Source organism: Macaca fascicularis, chromosome 17, assembly GCF_037993035.2.
Source record: "Macaca fascicularis isolate 582-1 chromosome 17, T2T-MFA8v1.1".
NCBI classification, from domain to species: domain Eukaryota; kingdom Metazoa; phylum Chordata; class Mammalia; order Primates; family Cercopithecidae; genus Macaca; species Macaca fascicularis.
In genome coordinates this window covers 5,692,226-5,718,574 of record NC_088391.1, presented here as the reverse complement: position 1 = coordinate 5,718,574, position 26,349 = coordinate 5,692,226, and the positions used below count along the sequence as shown (strand labels likewise).

At 42.1% G+C, this 26,349-nt stretch overlaps 1 protein-coding gene across 5 annotated transcripts in view; it reads right to left on the bottom strand.

Annotated features, from left to right (window-relative positions):
- ATP8A2 (ATPase phospholipid transporting 8A2) overlaps positions 1 to 26,349 on the bottom strand; it is a 651,919-nt gene that overhangs the window by 460,470 nt on the left and 165,100 nt on the right. For all 5 annotated transcript variants that reach the window (XM_045376972.2, XM_045376974.2, XM_065533079.2 and 2 more), the window contains 9 exons: positions 25,153 to 25,198; positions 24,172 to 24,212; positions 19,495 to 19,568; positions 17,198 to 17,267; positions 15,529 to 15,656; positions 14,160 to 14,271; positions 6,108 to 6,273; positions 3,348 to 3,475; positions 1,791 to 1,868 (listed from right to left, as the gene is read on the bottom strand). In XM_045376972.2, the coding sequence (XP_045232907.2) occupies positions 1,791 to 1,868; positions 3,348 to 3,475; positions 6,108 to 6,273; positions 14,160 to 14,271; positions 15,529 to 15,656; positions 17,198 to 17,267; positions 19,495 to 19,568; positions 24,172 to 24,212; positions 25,153 to 25,198 (843 nt within the window). The remainder of the gene's footprint in view (positions 1 to 1,790; positions 1,869 to 3,347; positions 3,476 to 6,107; positions 6,274 to 14,159; positions 14,272 to 15,528; positions 15,657 to 17,197; positions 17,268 to 19,494; positions 19,569 to 24,171; positions 24,213 to 25,152; positions 25,199 to 26,349) is intronic.

Genomic DNA, 26,349 nt, shown 5'->3' with positions numbered 1-26,349 from the left:
CTACAGACAACCCGAAGTCCCCAGTCTGACGCTGAATAACCAGGTGTCCTTTGATAAGTTACTCCTTTCCTTCTCTATAAAATGAAGGTACAGCACCCTCCCCTTAGGGTTCCTGGTGGGTTTCAATAGGGTGTATGAAATGAAACCAAAATCTTTAACGGCAAGGCATTCAAAAGAGGTTAGTCCTTAAAAATCAACAAGTAGGACCTAATTAAACTAAAGAGCTTCTGGACAACAAAAGAAACTACGAGCAGAGTAAACAGACAACCTAGAGAATGGGAGAAAATATTTGCAAACTATACATCTGACAAAGGTCTCACATCCAGAATCTATAAGCAACTTAAACAACTGAACAAGCAAAAACCAAACAACCCCATTAAAAAAAAGAGCAAAAGACATGAACAGACATCCTCCAAAGAAACATACAAGTGGCCAAAAAACATACGAAAAAATGCTCCACATCACTAATCATCAGAGAAGTGCAATTCAAAACCGCAATGAGATACCATCTCACACCAGTCAGAATGGGTATCATTAAAAAGTCAAAAAACAACAGACGCTGGCAATGCTGCACGGAAAAGGGACCACTTATCCACTATTGGTGGGAGTGCAAATTAGTTCAGCCTCCACATTAGTTCCACACTGTGGAAAGCAGTGTGCAGATTTCTCAAGGAACTTAATACAGAACTACCATTTGACCTGCAATCCTGTTACTGGATATGTATCCAAAAGAAAACAAATCGTTCTACCAAAAAGACACATGTTTTTCACAGCACTATTCACAACAGCAAAGACATGGACTCAACCTAGATGCCCATCAACAGTGGATTGGATAAAGAAAATGTGGTACGTACACACCATGGAATACACAGCCAGAAAAAAAAAAAAAAAAAAAAACGAAATCATGTTCTTTGCAGCAACATGCATGGAGCTGGAGGCCATTATCTTAAGTGAATTAATGCAAGAACAGAAAGCCAAATACTGCATGTTCTCACTTACTAAGTGGGAGCTAAACATTGCATACTCAAGGACATAAATATGGGAACAACAAACACTGGGGACTACTAGACAGGTTTGGGGAAAAGCGTTGAAAAACTGTTGGGTACTAGGCTCAGGTATCTGAGTGATGGTATCATTCATACTCCAAACCTCAGCATCACATAATACACCCACATAAAAAACCTGCACAGGTACCCTCTGAATCTAAAATAAAAGTTGAAAAAAGAAATTAAATTAAATTAAAACATTTAAAAAGAGGTTATTCCTTACAGGAATTTCAATGTCAGACACAGACATAATGCAAAGCATAACTTAGTAAAGGCAAGAGGAGTTCAGGGGTAAAGGTGCAAAAGATACTGTTCCCTAGAATATTCCAGAGACAAAATCCAGAACATGCGAGAAATGCATGTCCTTTAAATTGGCCCCAACACGTTTTGAAGGGTTACTCAATATCTGAGTATCTTAGCCATCGTTTTCCCTGTCATTTGCTCCTGATAATACTGTTTTAAGGGTTCCAAATGATGTTGCACTGTATTTTTTACATTACTTTTTTTTTTTTTTGTAGGTTCCTTCTGGGTAATACGATATGGCTGTGTCTCAAGAAGCAAGACAAAACCGAGTAACGCTTATATCTAATGGCACAGTCAAAAGTATTATATAGCTCTTCAGATGTTCTAGCCATGTTCATGGAGAGGCATGTTTGCAAAATCTCTCCACGGTTCTTCTGCTAACACTCATGTCCCCTCATGCTCATGTCACCATTCCCAAAATTCCCAAAGAGGCTTTTTCACCTGCCCAAGCTCTTCATTAAGGTTTGATGTCCTGGCCATGGCAGGAGTATCGTTTCCTATATAATACATATCTGTGTCCTGAGAGAGAGAGAACAAGAGACAGGATTTCAGAAAATATATACCATTAATCCTTCATTCAGATGAACACAGAAAAGAAGCTAAGAACGGGTCATTTAAAACACTTTTATTTTAATAGAAATGCTAATTTTGGCCGAGGGCAGTGGCTCACGCCTGTAATCCCAGCACTTTGGGAGGCCGAGGTGGGCGGATCACGAGGTCAGGAGATCGAGACCATCCTGGCTAACACAGTGAAACCCTGTCTCTACTAAAAAAATACAAAAAAATTAGCCAGGCATCGTGGCTGGAGCCTGTAGTCCCAGCTACTCAGGAGGCTGAGGCAGGATAATGGCGTGAACCTGGGAGGCAGAGCTTGCAGTAAGCCGAGAAAGTGCCACTGCACTCCAGCCTAGGCGACAGAGTGAGACTCCGTCTCAAAAAAAAAAAAAAAAAAGAAAAAAAAAAAAGAAATGCTAATTTCAAATTCTGGGGTGAAAAGCAGTGGCAACTAGGATAGAGAAGCCCTGTGATTTGAGGGGAAGCATAGAATTAATATACAGAAAATTGACTGGGCGCAGTGGCTCACGCCTGTAATCCCAGCATTTTGGGAGGCCGAGGTGGGCAGACCACTTGAGGTCAGGAGTTGGAGACCAGTCTGGCCAACATGGTGAAACCCTGCCCTTACTCAAAATACAAAAATTAGCCAGGCATGGTGGCACACGCCTGTAATCCCAGCTGCTTGGGGAGGCTGACGCATGAGAATTGCTTGAACTCGAGAGATGGAGGTTGCAGTGAGCTGGGATCACACCACTTCACTCCGGCCTGGGCGACAGTGCAAGACTTTATCTCAAAAAGAAATATATATATATACACATACATATATACACACACACACATATATGATTTATATTTATATAATATATATGAGATTTGGTTTCAAGATAATCATTTCACAGCCTAGACTAACTCACGATTCTGACCTTGTTGACAGGATTGTTGTGAAGATCAAATAAAAATGCATATCAAAGTGCCTGGTCTACAAACACTGGCTGCTGAAGTCCACTGCTTAAGGGCCATGGCAGTCCTTTAAAAATCTTATCTCCACCCTTACAATCAAATCCAAGTGGACTGTCACAATGAATTTTGATATGCGAGTGGCCACTACAGTAAACACACCCAAGAGGTCTTTTCTTTAGCACTAACTAGATGTTAAAAGCATCAATAGCAGGTGCAGCCAGATGACAGGTGATGGCTCAGCATTCCACCCCATCATCTGACCCATCCTCACAACAACCCCTCGAATAGGAACCACTGCCCTCTCCATTCCCCAAAAACACCCTCACCGGGGATCCCTGGCCAGTTCTCTGTACGGCCAGTTTAAGCCCCTGGACCTAATAATGGTAAATGAACATAGTTCTTCTTTTTTGAGCGCTCAATGAAATGCCAAAAGCTCTGAAATAACATTGGAAAATAGGGACTCAACTCTGCTTTCATACTCACCCAGTTGATGAAAAGGGCTTGAGTATACTTCACAACCTCAAGAGTCACCAACAGACTGATGGGAATAAGATTGTTGTATAAAATGATGAACGTCAGCAGGTTGTATCCAAAATTATCTGAGGTGGTGTCTGTGGAAGGAAACCAGAGTATGTGAAAGGTGTTCACAACCAGAGTCTATTGGCTTACTTAGAGATTCATGTTCAAACAGTGATTGAGCACCTCCTGTATGTCATGAACTGTGAGTTCCAAGGCTGCTTTCCGTAGGAGGCACAGAGGCCCCACAGTGCAACTGCACAGCAGGAGGCATCTACTAAAGAGAGGCTCACAGGGCGTGGCGGGAACCAACAGAGGGGGCTTTCCAATGGGAGGGCACGGTCACTGAAGGCCATCCGGAAGAAGAAATGCTGGTGTCAAGTTTTGAAGAACAGAGAAAAGAAGCAAACTTGAAAGAATGTAGAAAAGAAGACAGGCCTTTGAAATGGTTGTAAGGAATACCTACAGTCTCACTAAGGTACATGTATATTGGGGATACTCCAAAGAGCTGGAAAGACGGACAAAAGTGTGAACAAGAGAAGCAGACAAAGAGGAGAAGTCTTGAGCCTGACTAAAGATAAGAGAAGGGATATCTGGAAGGAACGAGATCCCTAAGGATGGAACAGGACCCTAGGGGATGGAGTCCACAGCAGAGGCAGCATCAGCTCCAGGAGGAACAGAGAATGAGGGCGGGAGAGGGGCAGAAGGTCTGGGGGCATCAAAAGGGAGGTTCTTTCCTTGACAGCCACGATCTTCTGCTTGAAGGGTAAAGTAGTGAGATCTTCTTAACTTAGCAAGAGGCTTAAGGAAAACGCTGCAACAGGGTTTAACTGGTATTAAAGCTATCTGTGAAGGGAACTAGAATGAGAATAAAGATAGGAGCAGGTTAGGATCAGAGGGATTGAGAATTTGTAATGGCTCCAAACCACAGTTATTGGGTTTTTTCCCAGGAAATTACATCAAATGGTGGTAGTATGATTCCGATTTAGAGCTCTGGAGGGTGGCTGTGACGGAAAGCCAAGGAGCTGGGAAGGTACAGGAGAAGCAGGCATACGCTGGCCAGTAATTTTACCTTTCCACAATCCCTTCACTTCCTACTCACTACCAAGCCTTCCACTTTTCCTGCTGGTTGCTTTTCTTCCTGACATATTACTTTGCTCTCCTGTTCTCCTGTAGAATTAAGGAGTTTCTAAACAAGATCTCTAAGTTCCAACAGTTACAAATATCTCTAAGGTATAAACAAATGTCTACCTGACAATTACAAATACAAGAAATACTAAAGAAGCTCTCCAGGATGAAAGAGATACCAGACAATAATTAAAATCCACATAAACAAAGGACACTAGTAATGGTAATTCTATAGTATTTATGAAAGATAGTATACTTATATATTCTCAATTTTAAAAAAGCAATTGCGAAAAGCATCATAAAATTGCATTGTTGAACTTATATACAGATGTAATATATATGACAGTACAAAGGAGTAGGGAGAGAATGAAGATACATGAAGCAAAGAAATGGCACCAGCTGTTAACTCAAATCCACAGGAAGAAATGAAGAGAGAGACCTGGAAATGGTAAGTAAATATGTTAATATAAAACAATCCTGCCGGGCGCGGTGGCTCACCCCTGTAATCCCAGCACTTTGGGAGGCCGAGGCGGGCGGATCACAAGGTCAGGAGATCGAGACCACGGTGAAACCCCGTCTCTACTAAAAATACAAAAAATTAGCCGGGCGCGGTTGTGGGCGCCTGTAGTCCCAGCTACTCGGGAGGCTGAGGCAGGAGAATGGCGTGAACCCGGGAGGCGGAGCTTGCAGTGAGCCGAGATCGCGCCACTGCACTCCAGCCTGGGCAACAGAGCAAGACTCCGTCTCAAAAAAAAAAAAAAAAAAAAAAAAAAAACAACAATCCTGACCGGGTGCGGTGGCTCACCCTTGTAATCCCAGCACTTTGGGAGGCCGAGGCAGGTGGATTGCCTGAGGTCAGGAGTTCGAGACTAGCCTGGCCAACATGGTGAAACTCTGTCTCTACTAAAAATACAAAAATTATCCAGGCATGTTGGCACATGCCTATAGTCCCAGCTACTCAAGAGGCTGAGGCAGGAGAATCGCTTGAACCTAGGAGGTGGAGGTTGCAGTGAGCCGAGATTGCACCACTGCACTCCGGCCTGGGTGACAGAGCGAGACTCCGTCTCAAAACAACAACAACAACAACCAAAACAAAACAAACAAACAAACAAAAAACCCTAGCAATATGCTTTTTTCTTTTTTCCCTTAGCTTCTTTAAGAGACATAGATTATTATAACACTGTATTTTGGAGTTGACGACACAGATAAATGGAATATAACAATGATAGCACCAAGCAGGAGAGGAAATGGAGGTACACCTGGAGTAACGTTTCTGTATTTTACTAGAATTAAGTTAGTATTAATCAAAAGTAGATTTGGATAAATTAGGAAATACGTTGTAATTCCTAGGGCAACTACTAAGAAAATACTTTAACGCAGAGTTTAAAAATAACCATTTGAGTATAAAACAATTCCCAAATGTGCCTATCTTCGCTTCGTCACAATCCTAATCTCAATTCTCCTTGGAGGGCTGGCATTATGTACAGTAACCGAAGGGAACAGAAGGACGGCAGGGACACCACACATCAACCACACCTGCAAGAATGTCTCAAGAATGGTTTTCTTCCACTGGAGCAAGCAACCCACCCCGACACTTACCCATCTTCTTGATGTACCAGTTCTTTTCGCCGTGAGACCTGTTCCAGTACAGGGCCCCCGCCGAGCTCACCAAGGCCATGACCAACAGGATACCAAACAACACCAGGATCTGTACGTTAGTCACCTTCTCCACGTTTGATCTCTTGAGAGGCGCTTTGGTTGAATTCTACACAACAGCGTTGAAAATCAGTAAGGGTCACAGAACAGATTTGGGGCAAGGGGTTGGGGGAAAGAAGGTAAAACAACCATATTTAACAACCGACAAGTAAAAGACTATTTTTTTTGCCAAACAATCAATGCAATTTAAAAGTGTACCATGCTCCTGATCAATAGCTAGTTTTGAGTAACGAAGAAAGACGACATACTCTACCAGCTTAAAGAACACATTCCAACGTTACATGATTTATTCTGTACTTCTTATGATTATATCATAGCTTAAAATTGTCACTTTCCTTATCTTAGAACACAATAGGTTCTAAATATAGTCCAGTTTCAAAGAAATCAGAACACTGGTAATCCAAGAGAAACTTAGAAATTCCATACCATAAAAATCTAGAGAAGACCTTCATGGTAATAGCACAGTTCTACAATAAATATACAGAGATATTTCTAAAACACATATTTTCCCTCCTGGAGCTCAGAATTTGAGGAATAAAAAAAACATACACAAACGCATACATATCAATAATGCAAAACAGAACATTAATGGGTTTCAAAATAAGTGGATGGACAAAAAGTTCTCTTGGAGAACTGTGAACAAGAAGCAGGAGCAGCAGGAAGAGTCAGCAAGGGGCTGGGCAGGAGAAAGCTGAGCGGCATCCTGAATGATGGAGATAGCAAAGGAGAAACGGAAGGAGAACAGCAATCTTATCACAGGCTTAGCACCTGCCTTCTCACTTCTCACTGCTGCGGGGAAACCAGCCCAGCTGGAGCCGAGGCCAGTGTTGGCAGGAGAGTTTAGAAAGATTCATTAAAGCTGGATTCAAGAATCACTCCAGTGCAGGTGGAAAATTTGGGACTAGATCCTCCTCTCAGCCATGGGAGAGTCAGTAGAACTGTTTGAGGAAGACAGTTATGCACCTGAAGTCATTTTATTAAAAAATATCTGAAGGTACTTGTGGTGGTCAAACAAATGACCCCTCCCCCGCCAGTGATGCCCACATCCTACTTGTGGGGCACTGCGAGTATGTTATATTATTTTATTTTTTGAGATGGAGTCTCACTCAGTTGCCCAGGCTGGAGTCCAGTGGTGTCATCTCAGCTCACTGCAACCTCCACCTCCCGGGTTCAAGTGATTCTCGTGCCTCACCTCCCAAGTAGCTGGGATTATAGGCACCCACCATCACGCCCGGCTAATTTTTTGTATTTTTAGTAGAGATAGGGTTTCACCATGTTGGCCAGGCTGGTCTCAAACTCCTGACCTCAGGTGATCCACTTGCCTCGGCCTCCCAAAGTGCTGGGATTACAGGCGTGAGCCACCGTGCCTGGCCTGAGTATGCTATTTTATACAGCAAAAGGGACTTTGTGGATGGGATTAAATTAAATTAACAACTGTGAGACAGGGAGAGATTATCCTGGATTACCCAAGTGGATCCGATCTAACCACAAGGGTCATCAAAAGGGAGAACCTTTCCCAGTTGTGCTCAGAGGGAGAGGTGGCGACAGAGAAATGATCAGAGAGATTCCCCTCTGAGGCCTGCAGGAAAGAGCAGCCAACATCTCGAGTTTTAGCGTAGGGAGTCTACTGCTCATAGTAGACTTCTGACCTATAGAACTGCAGCATAATAACTCTTGTTTTTTTAAGTCACTAAAAGTATGGAAATTGTCACAGCAGCCAGAGGAAACCAGTACAGTAATACCGCAGGTTGGGGAAGGAGACACTGAAGAGAGGAAAGCCATAGGGGAATTATTTATAATCCATTCCTGGAGGTGAAATAATTTCCGATTTAAATTAAAAGCCAGGAATTGGACAGGGAGAGGCTCACAGCATGAGCCTGCAGGTCTCCTTCCATGAATCATGGGCCCGGGCTTTTTTTTTTTTTTTTTTTTTTTTTTGAGACGGAGTCTTGCCCTGTCGCCCAAGCTGGAGTGCAGTGGTGCGATATGGGCTCACTGCAACCTCTGCCTCCTTGGTTCAAGTGATTCTTCTGTCTCAGCCTCCCAAGTAGCTGGGATTACAGGCGTGTGCCACCACACCTGAATAATTTTTTGTATTTTTAGTAGAGATGGGGTTTCACCATGTTAGCCAGGATGGTCTCGATCTCCTGACCTCATGATCCATCTGCCTCAGCCTCTCAAAGTGCTGGGATTACAGGTGGGAGCCACTGCACCCAGCCAGGCCCGGGCTTTTAGGAGACAACACTGATATGCCACGTTTGGATAATCTGAAAGTTTGTAAGGCACTTACTTGTGCCAAACTTAAGTCAGCATTCTTCTTTACTAGTCTCCATTGATCTGATCATTAAAAGAGCTAGGATGACAATGTCTCCAAAGATAAGAATACAAATAAAGTCACAATGTGAAAATAAAACTGAGATGAAAACATGAGGCAATTCACTCCTAAGCTCCAAGAAAAATGTATACCACGTCACTGAAATTGTTATTTGAATTCTATTGGCAAACCAAAAATACTATTTCCCCATAGTTTTCTTTGGGGGTAGAGGAGTTGGGAGATTGTACTGGTGATTCTGAAAAGCTAAGTCCTTTAAATATCTAAACAACACAGCAGCTTTTTCCTTTATTTCTACTTTTTTCCCTTTTACTTTATCTCTCTAAATTATTCATCCTTTACGGACTTTAAAAAAAAATTCCTCAGGAGTCTAAATGGAAATCCATTAGTAAAAGCCAACTTATCATCAATCAACTACTACATCAAGGTCAACTGAGACGACACATGCAGGTCTGGCCTCATGGTAAGGGCTGGCAGGCCAGGTCCAGGACTGGTCATCCTAACTCTTAAAAACGAAGCATGATCTCATCATTCTTAATAAATATTCACTAAATGTACAGGCAGGAAAAAATTACCATAAACCTCATTTCTATACCGCATTTGTTATTGACTTCTGATCTTTTTCAGTGGCTGAATTCTGGCCAATTAGGAGGATTAGAAAACTTTATCTTTCATCTAACAGAAGAGGAACAATCCCAGATCTTCAAGCTTCAACATGTACACTTTGTGGAAAGTCAACCTCAGCCTCCTGACTCCCATCCCCTGAACATTTTTACTTGCAATGATCAATGATGAGGGGTTTTTTTGTTTTTTGTTTGTTTGTTTGTTGGAGACAGAATCTCATTCAGTCACCTGGATGGAGTGCAGTGGCACGATCTTGGCTCACTGCAATCTCCACCTCCCAGGTTCAAGCTATTCTTGTGCCTCAGCCTCCATAGTAGCTGGAACCACAGGTGCACACCACCACACCCAGATAATTTTTTGTATTTTTAGTAGAGACAGGGGTCTCACCATGTTGCCCAGGGTGGTCTTGAACTCCTGAGGACAGGCAGTCTGCTCACCTCAGCCTCCCAATGTGCTAGGATTACAGGTGTGAGCCACCGCACCTGGCCCAATGATGAGCTTTTAGCGTAGGGAATTTTAGGTTAAATTCCCACAGGCAATATAAGTTCTTCCATAAAATTCTTAAAGAACCTTGCTACTTCAGTGTAATGGAATTATAAATAGAAACAGGTCAAAATGTCAGATTTTGAAAAAGCTAAAATCAGACCTGTATCTTAGATATTTTATTCCCTCCTGAGGAAACAGGCAATTGAATTCTAGTTAGAAAAGCCGTCCCCAACCTTTTTGGCGTCAGGTACTGGTTTCATAGAAGACAATTTTTCCACAGACTTGGGTGGAGATGGTTTTGGGGTGATTCGAGTGCATCACATTTATTGTGCACTTTAATTCTATTACTCTTACATTGTAGTGTGTAATGAAATAATTATACAGCTCACCATAATGCAGAATCAGTGGGAGCCCTGAGCTTGTTTTCCTGCAACTACAGTCCCATCTGTGGGTGATGGGAGACAGTGACAGATCACTGGGCATTAGATTCTCATAAGGAACGAGAAACCTAGATCCCTCGTATACGTAGTTCGCAACAGAGTTCACGCTCCTAAGAGAATCTAATGCCACCGCTGATTGACAGGAGGCAGAGCTCAGGCAGTAATGTGAGGGATGGGGAGCTGCTGTAAATACAGATGAAGCTTCACTAGCTTGCTTGCCACTCTCCTCCTGCTGTGGGGCCTGGTTCTTCACAGGCCACAGACTGGTACCAGTCCATGGCTTGGGGCCTGGGGACGCCTGGGTTACACTGACTGGAGTTTGACTGTTCGGGTTTTGTTTCTTTTATTTGTTTATTTAATTTTTTTTTTTTTTAGATGGAGTCTGGCTCTGTCGCCCAGGCTGGAGGGCAGCAGCACAATCTTGGCTCACTGCAACCTCTGCCTCCTGGGTTCAGGCAATTCTCCTGCCTCAGCCTCCTGAGTAGCTGGGATTACAGGTGTGCACCATCATGCCCAGCTAATTTTTGTATTTTTAGTAGAGATAGGGTTTCACCATGTTGGCCAGGCTGGTCTCGAACTCCTGACCTCAAGTGATCCACCCACCTCGGCCTCCCAAAGTGCTGGGATTACAGGCGTGAGCCACTGCACCCGGCCAGACGGCCTGTCTTTTGAATCCTACTAGTTTTGTGAGCTTGGGTTACTCTATGCCACAAGCCTCCTCATCTGTAAAATGAGCACAATACCACCTAGCCATTGTGAGGAATAAATGAGTTGATATATGTGCATCACTCAGAATAGTGCATGATTTGTTGTAATTATGTTTGCTGTAATTAGTGTGATAATCTCTCTTTTTCCCATTGAATCAACCAACAGAAATAATAGACATAAATATTTCTACAGGTAAGTAAACTAAACATGAACTGAAGGAACCTTGAAGGAAAAAAGGCATTGAGGTGAGAGACTTTAAAAAAAAAAAAAAAAAAAGGGTAGAAGAACCAGAAGGCAACTGAGTTTCCTCTCTGTGGTCAAGTAGCACAAGTACAGACAAACAGTGTTATTTCACAAACAGGATGGCTTCCAGCTATGTGTGTTACATTATATTCCTTTTGAAAGCTCATTATTTTTACCTGTTGTTTCAGCCCTAAAGGCACAGCGGGTCTAGCACAGATGTTTCTGGGGTTTTCCATCATTCTATACAGGAGCAGTCAACAAGCAAGAAGCCTTGCAAAGAGGTTTCTCACCCCTAGGGGCAAGGAAAAGTGCCCCTCACACTCCCCGAATGCAAACTCAGTGCATGCCTTACTCACTGAAGAGAAGACTGGAGCATGTTAAAGGATCGTTTAACTCATGTAATATTGTTTTTCTAGAGCAAAAACTCTAGAAAGTTGGTAATACATTGTATTACCAATGCATGCTCTGGAAAAACAATATTACAACCTGCAAAAAAAAAAAAAACAACACCCAGTGTATAAGAAATGTTGGAAAGTGCTTAAATTTATAATATGCACAATCTTAAAACTAGTACTGGGGCCTTGACCAAATGTGAGCTAGCTACCCATGACCTCTCGGCCACTTCATCACAAAAAACAGAAGTAGGCTGGGAACTGTGGCTCATGCCTGTAATCCCAACACTTTGGGAAGCCGAGGTGGGTGGATCGCTTGAGTTCAGAAGTTTAAGACCATCCTGGGCAACACGGTGAAACCCCGTCTCCACAAAAAATACAAAAATTAGCCAGGCATAGTGGCATGTGCCTATAGTCCCAGCTACTCAGGAGGCTGAGGTTGCAGTGAGCCAAGATCGCGCCACCACACTCCAGCCTGGACAACAAAGCCAGACCCTGTCTCAAAAAACAAACAAACAAAAAGCCAGAAGTAGTGATTTGTGGTTAGCAGAGCTCCCAAAGTGTTCAGCAAGGGTTACTGACACTGCACTATGGGAGTTAAAGGATACTTTCTAGGTGGCAGGGTACTAAACTCTTTTTATTTTTTTTGAAATGGGGTCTCACTATGTCGCCCAGGCTGGTCTCAAACTCCTGGTCCCAAGTGATCCACCCATCTCAGCCTCCTGAGTTCCTGCATGGCTAGAGCACTAAACTATTCATCAAGATAAATTCTCCATATGCAGGCCGCTCAGAAACAATAAACTTAAAGCATTCCAGTCAGCCCTTGTGAATGGATAAGGACCTAGGAGGGCGGATGGATCAAGCACACCTCAGATACACTAAATAATCCTGATCCACCCAAGAGCTGCCTCTCAGCATTCACCAACTCTTCATTTTCCTAGCTTCCGTGGAGCACTCCCGCCTTGCTTCAACACACAAGCTCTGCAACAGGCCACGGCGCCTGGGCCCTACCCTTCCAGCTCCTGAACTTCCCCCTGCACTCCCACTCCCTCAAGAGCGATCTCCTCCTTGCCTCACACAGTCAAGGACACGCCTCCTTTGAGCACCCCCAAGCAGAGGGTGCGCCAGCAGACATCTGCATCCTTTGGCCTCTGAGGGTAGCATTTCCGGATGTATATTCAAGACCTGGTAATACTTCTGGGCCTTTATTCCTTGGATGCCATGTTTTAAAAAAAAAAAACTCACTCATAAAATTCACGCCATTTGGCTACACTACTGACCTGTCAGTTGCTCCCCATCACTCACTGAAGTCTTGACAACTGGCTCACGGCATTCCTCTCTGGCCCAGCCTCACCATTATCCCATCTTCAAACTCACAGCGCTGACCCATCAAATGCCTTAGTCTCTCAGATCCTTATTTGTCAACATCGAATGGCCTTCAACAGCTCTGCCTTTGACTTCCTACTCCCACGGGTCACTCCCAGGTCTCCCATGCTAGAAACTCTCTACCCCCGAAATACAAAGACAAGATTCTACCCACTGATCAGCCTATCACTCGGCAACTCCAACAACCCTCTTCAACTTCAGGGAGTCTCTCAACCCTTCTAATCCCATCCCTCCTCCCTGTCTTCAATGTGTTTACTAGCTGGGGTGGCCACCAGGGTCTACCGCTTCATTTCCTCTAATACTTACCTCTTTCATCTGATTATCATTTGACCTCAAAGAGGAGATCAACACAACAGTTTCCCTTCCCTAGCTCCATATCTAAAATGTGCTTCTGCCAGGGGAATCATTCTTAGCATGCAGTCAACTGGCTTCCAACCTAGGTTGAATGACCTCCTCTACATACTGACAGCCCTTAGTAATGATACACATTCCAGTATTTCTCCCTCTACTTTGTCATTCTATATTACTCCTTAGCCCGACTGGCTCCCCGAGGGTAAGCACCTGTATGGTCTAGCATTGGACTTGGTATGTGGTCACTAAATATTTTTAAATCAAGAAATACAGCCAAATGTGCATTGTAGAAGTTATACAAAAGAACAGACAAGCTGAAAAGCCAATTCTCATTAATAGCCACCATTAGCAAAAATAAGATGCCAAGTGATACCAAAGAAATGTAAGAAATGACATATAGGGACACTGATTTATGTAGAATTTCAAAAGCTGTCTGGCAAAATATGTCATAATATTAATGTGACCTATAAATTCACAAACAATTTTTTAAAAAACATTAACAGGGAAAAAGAGCAAAATCATTTTAACTTCATTTTTTTCTTGGGTATATGAAAAATAAACAGTTCAAAAATAACTGATTTTAAAGTGTCTAAACTTCAGTTAAATTAGACAATTTGCTATAAAATCCTAATTAATGGGATAAAGAGGAGAATTAGAAAGAGAAATTTAAAAGTTAGAACTATTCCCCACTTAAGTCCAGAAGATAAAATAAGTTAGAATTGATTGTTCCCCTAATCCAGAAAACAAAGACCATTTGAATTCCAGGCATAAGGTAACAAATATCAGATAAGAGAACAGAAATCTAGAAGAAGCTACCTAAGGAACTAAATAAAATAAAGGCAGTTCCTTTCCAAATTTAGGTTCATAGACAAACTCGAACTTCCTAAATGCAACATCTGCATTTTCCACCTTCTAGTCAATAAAAGCAGAAAGAAAGAAAAAAAAGACTGAAATCAGCAGAGAACTGTTTTACCTGCATGAGTTTGGTGTCGTGTCCAGTATAAACAACTATGCCAAAGACCCACTGAGTATTTCTAAGCTGCGTACCTCTTAATAAGATCTGGTCAGGCCCCAGGGCAACAAGGCTAAAAAATAAAAAAAAATTTTTTTTAAATGATATTTAATGATAGTCTGGAAAATGAGCATGAGTTTTTCCCTTAAACATGAACCCACAATAAATCAAATGTTCCCTTTGCTCCAATTTGAACTACTTCACTGAGAAACACAGGCAACAAAGGTTATCACTGGCTTAATCTACCCCAAAAGGACCCATAGAAAGTTTTATTTTACATTCATCACTACACAAACAAAAGTGTTTTTTCTATAAAACATTACAGGGAATTATATCTCTCATGATCTTGTTATGAAACTCAACACCCAGAAAGGAAGTTGCTAAAATAACAACTGAAGCTGACTCATTTGTAGTAAGTATTCTTATTGGAAGTATGATTATTGTTGTTATTTGTAAAATAAATCTAGTATATTTTACAGACTATTAGAAGGGAGTAAAATCTTAAAAAGCAGCAACCTATCATATCAATGTTTTAAAGGATGACTTAATGAGTAAATAAAGACCTGAGTGATAACTGAGAAATTCAAAATGGGGAACCCGTAGAATAGCTCTGTATGCTACATGAAACCAAGAAGCAGCCACACTTAGCTGTCATATTTATAATCATTTGGGTTGATTCCCATGATCAGGTCCTTCCAAGCCTTGGGTCGTCAAAATATAAAGGACACTCCAAGAGGCTGGGTTACAGGGTTAGCGGGGGTGCATTGGCCAGAGGCACAAGACAAAAGACGGCCAGAAGGTAGAAACTGCTCCCCAACATCAGAACAAAAGACAACTCCGGAACAACATAACAAATGCCAGAAGGACAAAGATAACAGAATATAGACAGGAGGGCACTGAATATTCTAAAGGAAGAATAATCAACTTTCTAAAAACAAACAAACGCTCCTTAGAAGAAGGTTAGCAAACACACACACACACACACACATACACACACACACACATATTTCTGTAACAAGTGTATTAGCTTGTATACACCTCAGATAACTCTCCTCTGCTTTTCTGGACAATTTTATGCAGCTAAAACCATTTCTCCTGCCTAGTAGAGAATAGGCACAGAAAGAATATGCCACATGCTTTGAGCCTCATCCGAGGCCCTTGGGCTCAGGGTTTTTTTCTTAAATTTAAGGAAGCCTTCAAATTAATGGAAAGGGTATGAAATCTCACTGTCTTAAAATATTACAAAACTAGGAAACAAACACATTTTCCAAAGCTCCAGTAATTCTTAGTCACGTAGTTTAAAAGACAATGAAGAAAAGACACGTAATACCTTTTCCCATCTAAGTTCAAGTTTCCAGTGAAGTCATAGAGGTGGCGATTGGGCCCTTCACACTCTATAGTTCCAGATAACTTCATCAGAACTTCACGTGTTTGCATGTCAGCAGTGTGACTCAAACCCTAAAAGATTAAACCAAAGGAGGAAGTCAAACACAATCTTCTGTGCTTAGGGACACCATTCAGCATCCCTATGGTTAATCAAAAGGAAAAATAAGGCATCTCCAGTGCAATAATTTGGGGGGCTAACAAGTCAAACTGACAGCCCCTCAAGGCAGCCTTTTCCAGTAGCTTTTGCCACAGGGATCTAATGCGAATGTGGCAAAAGAATGTCATGAAGCTGAAAGTTAAGATTCTACCACTGTGCTGGAGACATCCGTGCACAAGTAAGAATTAACATACCCCAGCACCTCACAGCAAGCATAATCTACTAACTGTATGCTAACACTGGTCATAAAGATAGAATAGAGTAGCCCTTCAATAGTTTACACTATCTAGCACTCTTCTCTTTTTCTTTAAGAGACAGGGTCTCACTCTGTCCCCCAGGCTGGAGTGCAGTGATGCGATCATTGTTCACTGCAGCCTCAAAATCCTGGGCTCAAGCGATCCTCCCACCTCAGCCTCCTAAGTAGCTGGGACTACAGGTACGTGCCATCATGCCCAGCTATTTTAAAAGTTTTTTGTAGAGATAGGGTCTTGCTATGTTGCCCAGGCTGTAACTCTTCTTTAAATGGAAAAAAAAAAAAAGTCTAAAGCAAATATCTACAGTAGAAAAGAAAGATATATGGACAGAATTGCTGAATTCAACTTTAAGCAGCAAACATTTTTTAAGTGTCAAAATGCTTAAAATTTTCTTATGTTAAAGACCATTCTTCATTCTTGGCCAGGTGCAGTGGCTCACGCCTGTAATCCCAGCACTTTGGGAAGCCAAAGCAGGTGGATCGCTTGAGTTCAGGAGTTTGAGACCAACCTGGCCAACATGGTGAAACTCCGTCTCTACTAAAAAATATATAAAAATTAAGCCAGGTGTAGTAGCATGAATCTGTAGTCCCAACTACTCAGGAGGCTGAGGTGGGAGAATCATTTGAACCCGGGGAGCAGAGGCTGTAGTGAGCCAAGGTCGCATCACTGCACTCCAGCCTGGGTAACAGAGTGAGGCTCCATCTCAAAACAAAAAAAAGAACCAGAAAAAGACTATTCGTAATTCTAGAATTAAAATATATGGTAAGAATAGTTTTCTTTAAGGCACGGAAGTTTTGTATCTAATTATATCACCCTCTAGGATTAGAATCTTTATTAAACAATGATGTAAACTGGGGTACGTGGAGCTTTTCTGCTCCATTTGTCCACTAAGCTGTGCCCTTCCCAGCCACTCAGCTTCGCTGAGATGTCCCCTCTCTCCAGCATCACAGGCAGAGAGCTCAATAAGACGCTACATGAAGGCCTGACACCCTTCGTGACCTACAGTTTGATGCAGCCTGCTTTTTCCAGCTCTCTACATATTCTCTCTCATCATAAATGGCATATTCTTCCCATAGATTCCATTAAGGCTAAGGCATAACCCTTAGTGGCTGAACATTTTATTTCTCTAGAAAAAGATGTGTGGGGACCACATTTGCAGTTGTGTCTACCATAACAACACAAGTCATCAGAGGTGACTTTACCTGACGTATTTTAAGGTTCGTCTCCCCATCCAGATTAGCTGTTTCAACATAACACATTGCCTGAGGTTCACTAAGGAGAGAGAAAAAAAGAGCCAAGTTTCATAAGGTCCTTTCCACAGATTCACAGCTTAGAAAATCTCCATTATGGAATCTATGTCTGCTGATTGGCCCTTCAAAATAAATTGTTATAAATAACCACTATAGTAGGAGTAATGGATGAAAAAGGAAACACACACTCGTCTTTGGGACTCAGCACGAGTACAGAGTCATTTGCCCAGATGATCTCCCCTTGTGAGCCCCACATAGTGACTGCTGAGCCTCAAGACAGGAATGAACTGAAGATGAAAGAGAAGGGAAAACACGTGATGTCCCCACTCAGACCCAACCACTGGGTTCAGGCAATCCTTCAAGTCTGGGGCTGGGCCTGACCGAAAAGGCTGCCCAAGGCACGGCCAGTAGAAACACACATTTTTTGAAGAAAACAACAGCCAGGGGAGTTGAAGGATCAAGGCATAGGCTTGGCAAGGCTTTGCTTCTATGCCATTTTTACAGTCTTAAGGCCAACTTTTTAATCAAAACACCTAGCATTAAAGACAGAAAACTCAAAGAATAAAAATAAGCATAACAGATATTACACTTCTATTTCTGATCTTTGAGTTTAGCTACATTGACATAGTGATTAACCACCCCCTGCCTCAAAAACAAAAAAAAAAAAAAAAAAAACCCTAGTTAAAGTAAAATCCCCTAGCACTACCTTTATGGGCTCTAAGGCCTCAGCAAATTGTTTAGTCTCTCTGTATCTCAATCTTGTCATGTACAAAGGAAGTCTATCCAGGGTTATTGGGAAGATTAAGTGGGACAACCTCCTCAACAGGCTGTTCAGCACACACACAGCACACACTCAGACACTAATAGTGAGCATGCTGGAAACATGATGTCAGCTCAAGCAATCCCGTATTAAGACCAAGGTAAAAAAAAAAAAAAAGAAAAACTAGCTGGGCACTGTGGCTCACGCTTGTAATCCCAGCACTTTGAGAGGCCGAGGTGGGAGGATGGCTTGAGGCCAGGAGTTCCAGAATCAGCTTGGTCAACATCTACAAAAAAATTTTAAAAATTAGCCAGGTGTGGTGGCATGCACCTGTAGTCCCAGCTACTCAGGAAGCTGAGATGGGAAGATCACTTGAGCCCAGGAGTTTGAACTTACAGTGAGTTATGATTGAGCCACTGCACTTCAGCCTGGGTGATGGAGTAAGACTTTGTCTCCAAACACACACACACACACACACACACACACACACACACACACACACAAAATTTTCTAGGGTCACAGCCAAGACTTAAAGTCCGAACTATCAAGTGATGAATATTTTAATATTTCTAAGAGATTCTTTGTTGTCAATGAATACGGACAAATACAAATCCTGCCCTGTGTTACTGGTTCTTTCTCCCTCTCCATAGGCCTGGGGTCCTATTTTTAAATCCATTATCTCAAGCAGAAAATTAATGCTTAGGCTTCAAATCCAATGAGTGATTAACTTCAATACAACAAATGCCATCTGCAATCAAAGAAAATGCAAACGGCCTGCGTATCTATGATTCCCAACAGTGTATAAATATAGGAAGTTATAGTCCTAACATCACACAATTTAATCTTGAATTCAAGAATAGATGTCAATTCTCGTCCTAATTTTGGCTTTCTTTCCTAGCTATAAACTTTCACGCATCAAGCCCAAAAAAAGTCAAGAATTGCACTGAGTGATGATTCCTTCCTAGAATAAAACTACCTAGAGAAAGTGAAAATGATACTAGGACAGAAAAGGGGCAAAACATGGACAGATGAAGAGCAAACACCATCTGCTGGTCACGATTACACTGAGAAAACACCCGTGGTTCTTGAACAGCTATTAAAGTGCAGCACTGGGTTCTGCAGGAGAGACTGCTGGCAGGGCCCATCAGAAACAGATTCTGAAATCTCGGATATGCTGCAACCGGAGACCCCTCCACTGCTCTAGACTCAGTATCCCCATAAATAAGAAATACCCACCAAGTAGCCAGGAGACTAAGTGGAGACAATACACACAAAAGAGTTCAGAAAAAGCACAAAGGAATGAATGGGAGAAAGAAACCAAGGGTCATGGCAGGAGAAGGCAAATGACAAGAAATGGAAGAATGGGACAGAGAGAGGATGGTAGAAGGAAACAGGTAGCTCAAGATTGCTCCAGTCACTGCTTAATATTTTATGGTTCTTAACATTTATTGCAAAAAAAAAAAAAAAGGTGCCCGCTAGCACAGCTAACCTGGAGGATAGCAGGACCACATCTGCTGGAAGATACTGCCCGTTGACGACCTTCACAATGTCTCCCACTGCCACCTAGAGAGCCAGGGACGAGGACAAAGAGGCATGAAAGAAAAGAAACAAAACACACATGGTGAAAAAGGTGCTTAAATATTTGACGAAAAAAATTATTATATAACTAAGCCATGAAGTTTAAGATGTAGAAGCCCAAATTATTTTCCTTGACAAGAACAAAAGGAAAGTGCTTCCATGCAGACACTGGTAATGTTGCCTTTTTTGCAATGATGTTTAATAAAAAAGGAAAGGGAGAGGGAGTCAGAACAGCTATAAATTCTCGTTTTCTTCCAATTACCCATCCATTTACAAATACTTGAGCATTTCCACAGCTGTACACACTAGGGTAGAATGGTCACCCACACCCTGCCAGAGCCCGCCGAATGCCTGGGCTCGATCCCCACTGCACCCCCGATGAGCTGTGTAACGATGAGCAAGTTATGTAAACTCTGTGTGCCTCAGTTTCCTCATCGATATAATGAAGATAAAGGCACATATTTCATAGAGTGACTGTAAGGATCAACTAAGTTAACACACGTAAATTTTTCTCTGTTTTACAAATTGAGATGCAGAAAACAAAATAACTTGATCACAGTAATACAGCCACTGAGCGTTAGAACCGGGATTCAAAACTGGCAAGCTGCACAGAAGACCAATGCTCTGATTAAAAGGCAACAGGAAATTCACCCATGAAAAGTGTGCCTAAAAGGCCCCCTGGAAATACACCATGTAAAATGGAGAAGATTTGTACAGCCTCAAGAAATTCCCAGAAAAAGGATCACAGCCAAAGTCAGAGACCACCTTGGGGAACAGACTCCACCAGACAGAAGATCCCAAGCCAAGGAAGAGGGCTGTGGTCTCCAAAACGGCACCACCGCCACGTGTCTACAAATCCTTTCAGTAACATCGCAGAAAGCACCAGGGTGGGGAGGACCGGGGCTTTCAAATCAGGCAAGCCTAACTCCAATCCTAGCTTTATAACCGTGTGCTGGCTTTGCGATCTCGGCAAGCTGCTTCGCCTCTCAGCGCCCCAGCACCTCACGTCTGAAACAGGAAAACAGCGCCACCGGCCTTGTAAGGTGAATGCAGTGACTAAGGAAGTATACACAGCACTTAGCATAAAGCAGGTCCATATAAATGTCAGTCTCCATCAGCGGGAGCATAACTGAAAGGACATGATGAGTGTGAAGGTCAAGGACATTAGAATTCTCTGATGATACTAGAAGACCATTCCTAGTACAGTAATAATTGCAAAGCTCAAAATGAGCACTTATGCTTTCGATTTCCTATTCTAGCCATGTTACTATTCCCTTAGAAACCAGGAATTTTAAGTGATATGATACTTGTGAAAAACTACCAGATCTTAGAAGCTAGCAGGTGCCCATGTTTAATTTTCCGCTGGGAAAAAGGCAAATTTACCGAAAGGTATCCTACTGGTGCTTTAAGTTGTTTATTGAAGTGTCTGGGGAAAATGCCACAAAGCTATTTTAACAACCACCAGTACAAAAGCAAGGGATGTTATGTGAATTGAAAGTGTTTTTTAAAAGTAAAACTATTTGGGCCAGGTGCAGTGGCTCACGCCTATAATCACAACACTTTGGGAGGCCAAAGCAGGCAGATCACTTGAGGTCAGGAGTTCAAGACCAGCCTGGCCAACATGGTGAAACCCTCATCTCACTTAAAAAAAAAAAAAAAATTAGCCAGGCGTGGTGGTGGACACCTGTAGTCCCAGCTACTTGGGAGGCTGAGGCAGGAGAATCGCTTGAACCCAGGAGGCAGAAGTTGCAGTGAGCCGAGACAGCGCCACTGCACTCCAGCCTGAGCAACAGAGCGAGACTCTGTCTAAAAAAAAATAAAAGTAAAAATATTTCATATGAACAGCTTAATTACATATAAAAATCAGAAGAAGTAATTAGTAAAGAAAAAAATCACTCGAAAGGAAAATTTGTCATGTTTTCCAAAGAAACAAGGCAGTGGATTTTTTAAAATTCCAAGTGGGAGGACAAGAGAAATTATGGCTTTCTCTCATCTTTACTCTCTAAATAAAGCAACATTCATATTCCAGTAACCAAGTACTAAGAAGTTTTATGTACATGAGAAATGACTTACTTGGATTTTGCTTGAAAAAAAATTTTTTTGGTTGTTTGTTTTCTGTTTTTGAGACAGGGTCTCACTCTGTCACCCAGGCTGGAGTGCAGTGGCGCGATCAAGGCTCATTGCAATCTCCGCCTCCCATGCTCAAGTGATCTCCCACCTCAGCCTCCTGAGTAACTGGGATTATAGGCACGCACCACCATGCCTGGCTGATTTTTGTATTTTTTTGTAGAGATGGGGTTTGGCCATGTTTGGCCAGGCTGGTCTTGAGCTCCTGAGCTCGAGTGATCCACCCGCCTCAGCCTCCCAAAGTGCTGGGATTGCAGGCGTGAGCGTGACCAGCCTGGAAATGGTTTTCTATTTCATGTGCTTAAGTGATTGTTCCTTGTGTGTGCAACACTCCCTCAAAGAATTAGTACAGTGGGAACAGAAACCCTCCAGATCCCTGAATCCACTCTAGCCTCAGAGAGTTCCTCAAGTCTCTTAATTTTGAGGAAGTAGCTGAAAGATCCTCTCGAAGTCAATCAAAGTCACTGAGATCCACATGAGAGCTGCCTCTCGGTGCTCACCATTGACTCAGCTACAGCCCAGGGGACGGCAGACCTGGGCTTCAGCACTTCAGATTAGATTACTGTCATTTGGGGGACCTTAAGGACAGCCAGCTCCCCCTTGCCTGACATCTCTGCCCTCTCCTGTATTCTCATCCTCACACTGAACTACTCACAGTTCCGCAGCTAGTTACCCCCGATTCACCCTTCATGAGGCACTAGAGCGTCTCTGGAGGGCAGACTTTCCTGATCTGAACCACTGCGTCTAGATAGGTGCCCCCTCCCAGCTGTTCCCAAGGTGGACGCTTTCTCCTACACAGAGCTCAACAAGTGCCCTGCGACAGGTTAGTTCCCTCTCTCTCCCAGGACACCGATGGTTCGAGTGTGCTCCCTACACCATCGGCTTCAGCCTCAACTAATAATTTGTTTAAACGTGCAAATTCTAGGGCCCCACCCGAGACCCAGTGAATCAGATAGGCCGGGAATGGGGCCCAGCCATCTGGGTTCTAGCAGCCCTGCGGACGGTGACTGGGAAGCCCACTGACGTTTGAAACTCCTTAAGGGAAGTGCTGTGTTTCATTCTTCCCATGCCTAGTACAATCTCTAACACATGCCAGGAGCTCCACTGAAATGAAACAAGTATATACATTTTAAATGGAAATAAAAATGTATGTGGTACAATATAGAACCGGCGTTTCTTTGTTATTGTTTTTTCTCCCAAGTGAACATTGGAAACAGTCATGAGTTTCAGGAGTCTGCAAAGCCGTCAGCTCCTGGACCATCAATCAGAGACCATCACTCCATTTTCTACTGTTTCAAGTAATGTCAGGCCCTCAGAATCCAAATCATTCTTCACTCTAGCTGATACTGATACCTTTCTGGGGAGGGAGTCACAGAAGGACCCTAGAGAAATAGAGGGGCAATTTCCCAGTGCTGGGAGAACCCTTGAATTCCTTCAGCATTGGGAGCGTTTCTCCCACTGTGTGTCAAGAATTCCCAACCTCCTGACAAAGAACCATGACCTTTCCAAACGTGAGGCTGATGAACATTTGCAACACAGGACTTCAAGATTGCTGCAAAGGTAAAGGTGTTACTGCAAAACACTTTTATAAAGGAGAAATTTCTTTAAAGGGTGGGGGAATTCTCCTAAAACAAAGTAAAGTAAAATGAAAACTAAAGCAAATGCTGCAGTTATCATATTACGGGCATTTTTCAGATATAAAACACTATAAAAGGCATTTAAAAACATTGTTTACTAAATGTTTAGCAAGAAACACTATTTCAAGTTACCCTTGTAAAATGTTGTTTTCTTTTGAAATCATGTTAATCGGCTATGAGAGTCATCCCCCAACACATCCTGTGTCCATTAAGAAGATCCAGCTAAAACACTCATTTTATCAGATATAAAATACCCAGATGGTAAGGCAGATTTCTTCTAAATTTTCTACTCATCACCATAAACAACCAAAAAACCACACCATTCTTCAACCCTCTAAACCTCACACGTCCGGGGACGTGGAGGCAAAGCTTTCCTTGCTATTATCAAGAGCAGCTAACCGCTGTGCTAGAATGGAAACGGGGTGGTTTCTTACCCCCATTCCACCATTCAGTAGTTAATGACCTTTCCACCCAAAAATGTTAGAAGTGAGAATCACAAATGCTAAAAACAAAAATAAACTTTAACTTAGATTAAGACAACAGAGGACCAGGGAAAATGTTTCTCAAATTGGATTTAGAAACTAGAAAATACTTTGAGATTTCAGAAATGTCAATCAGGAGCGATGAAGTTCATAGCTTGAAGTGACACACTGGACCCTTACTAGAAGGGGCAGGGGACAGAGTAAACACGCCTCGGGTCTCAGCAGACCTCACGGAAAACTCTACCATGTCTCAACGCAAACTTCATACTGCAGTCAAGACCAGCCATTCATTACGTGTCTTCAAACCAATAGTACTGGTGCGTCTCTAAAATTCGTTTTTACCTCTTTCCACACAATGGTATGCCACACACCATTTCGTAACACTGAAAAAGAGAAAAATAAAATATTGGTTAATACTGGTAATAAATCGAACCAGTTTCCTAAAATCCAAAAGCCTTCCTTTAGAATTCCATTTATTAATTCTAACACACCCTACCTTTAGCCATGACGGCATAACATCAGAACCCCCACTCAAAATGGAACACCAGTGTATGTACCTCTGTAACATATGTACATTAATGCATACACATCAATGTTTATGTATGTAAGTTAAATCTACTTATTTTCAGCCCAGAAGAAAAAAAAAAAGCCTGCTGTTCCACAATTTAAAAAAAAAACTAAACAGCTGGGCGCAGTGGCTCATACCTGTAATCCTAACACAAGGCAAGCAGATAGGTTGAGCCGAGATGTTTGAGACTAGCCTGGGCAACATGGTGAAACTCATCTCTACCAAAAATACACGAAAATTAGTCAGGGGTGGTGGTGTATGCCTATAGTCCCAGCTACTCAGAAGGCTGAGGTGGGAGGATCCCCTGAGCCTGGGAGGTCAAAGCTACAGGGTACCATGATCACGCCACCGCACTGCAGCCGGGGGAACAGGAGTGAGACCCTGTCTCAAAAAATTAAACAAACAAACCAAAAATTGATGTTGTAGAAATAAAACAATAAGAAGTAGAAGATGGAAGTAAGGAGAGATTATAAATGAAGGACGTGAATGCTTAGACTTTTTATGGACATAAAAACTGTCTAGTTCCTGAAAATTACAACCTTTTCTAACATTCTAAAATACACAAATGCTGTTCAAATCTTAATTATTAGGACTAAAATCATGTTCAATTTGTTTTTTACTATTTCTTTAAAGTATTTTATAGATCATCTTCCCAATTTATCTCAATACCACTTAGTACTTATTTAAAATTCCTTAAATGCAGGCCTTATTCTTAAGTTTTCCAGTGGAAAAAGTGATTCAGCCTGGGATCTTACCTATGGTTTTCTTTTTGTTAACTGCATTGTCTGCCTTGTGTCGCTTCTGTTACAGAAAGAGAAAAAATAGTTCTAACAAAAGTTCCACATGAATAATTGAAATAGCAAACAAAACAATCAGGAAATTACAGGGGACAAGGAAACTAACTGCCAACAATGCTCATGCTATAAAAACTCAATTCAACAATTTTGTGATCTATCAGCACTCCCTAAGTTTAGAAGTGGTCTCCTTAGTTTCAATTATTTTATTGTGGTTCTAGCACTTGGAAGTACAAAACTTTTCACTCCTTGCTTTAGATCAGACTGCAATGATTATTCAGTATGATAAACCCAGCAACAAACAGCCAACTTCATTTTATTGATAAAGTAACGTTGCTTCAATGTGTACAGGTTGCGGATCCCTTATCTGACATGCTCGGGACCCGAAGTGTTTCATATTTCAGATTGTTTCAGATCTTGGAGTATTTGCATATACCCAATGAGGTATCTCCGGGATGGGACCCAAGTCTAAACATGAAATTGATTTATGTTTCATATTCACTTTATACACATAGCCTTCATACAGTGTTTATAATAATTTTGTGCAGCCATCACATGAGGTCAGGTGTGGAGCTTTCCACTTGTGGCATCATGTCGGCATGCAAAAAGTTTTGGATTTTGAAGCATTTCAGATGTGGGGTTTTTGGATTTAGGGATGCTTAACCTGTGTTATATTTATTTACATACCTATTTTTTTAAATATTCATTTACATACCTATTTATTTACATACCTATTCCCAGAAAGACGCATATATGTTTGTGAAAGCAAGGTGTGTGTATGTGTGTGTAAGGGGGGAGAGGAAGATCCAGAGACAGAGAGACAGTACACACAAATATATATATACACTTTTTTGTGTGTGTGTACGTCTATATATATGTACACACACACACACAAATATATAGGGGAGACAGAGTAAGAAAGAGCGAGAAAAGGAATATAGTTGTTGTAGCCAATGAACTTGGAGCTACACTAGGATGATTGTGAGGGGAGAAGATTCTTGTACAGTTGCCTCAGGCAGAGCGAGACAATGCTGCCATCCTAGACAGCACAGCAATCCTTCATTTGCTGCCCAAATTAGCAAGCTCTAAAGCAGGCTATAAGGAACATCAGTGATAAAAATCAACGGGGCTCCAGAGACCTAATATTTGAAAACAAAG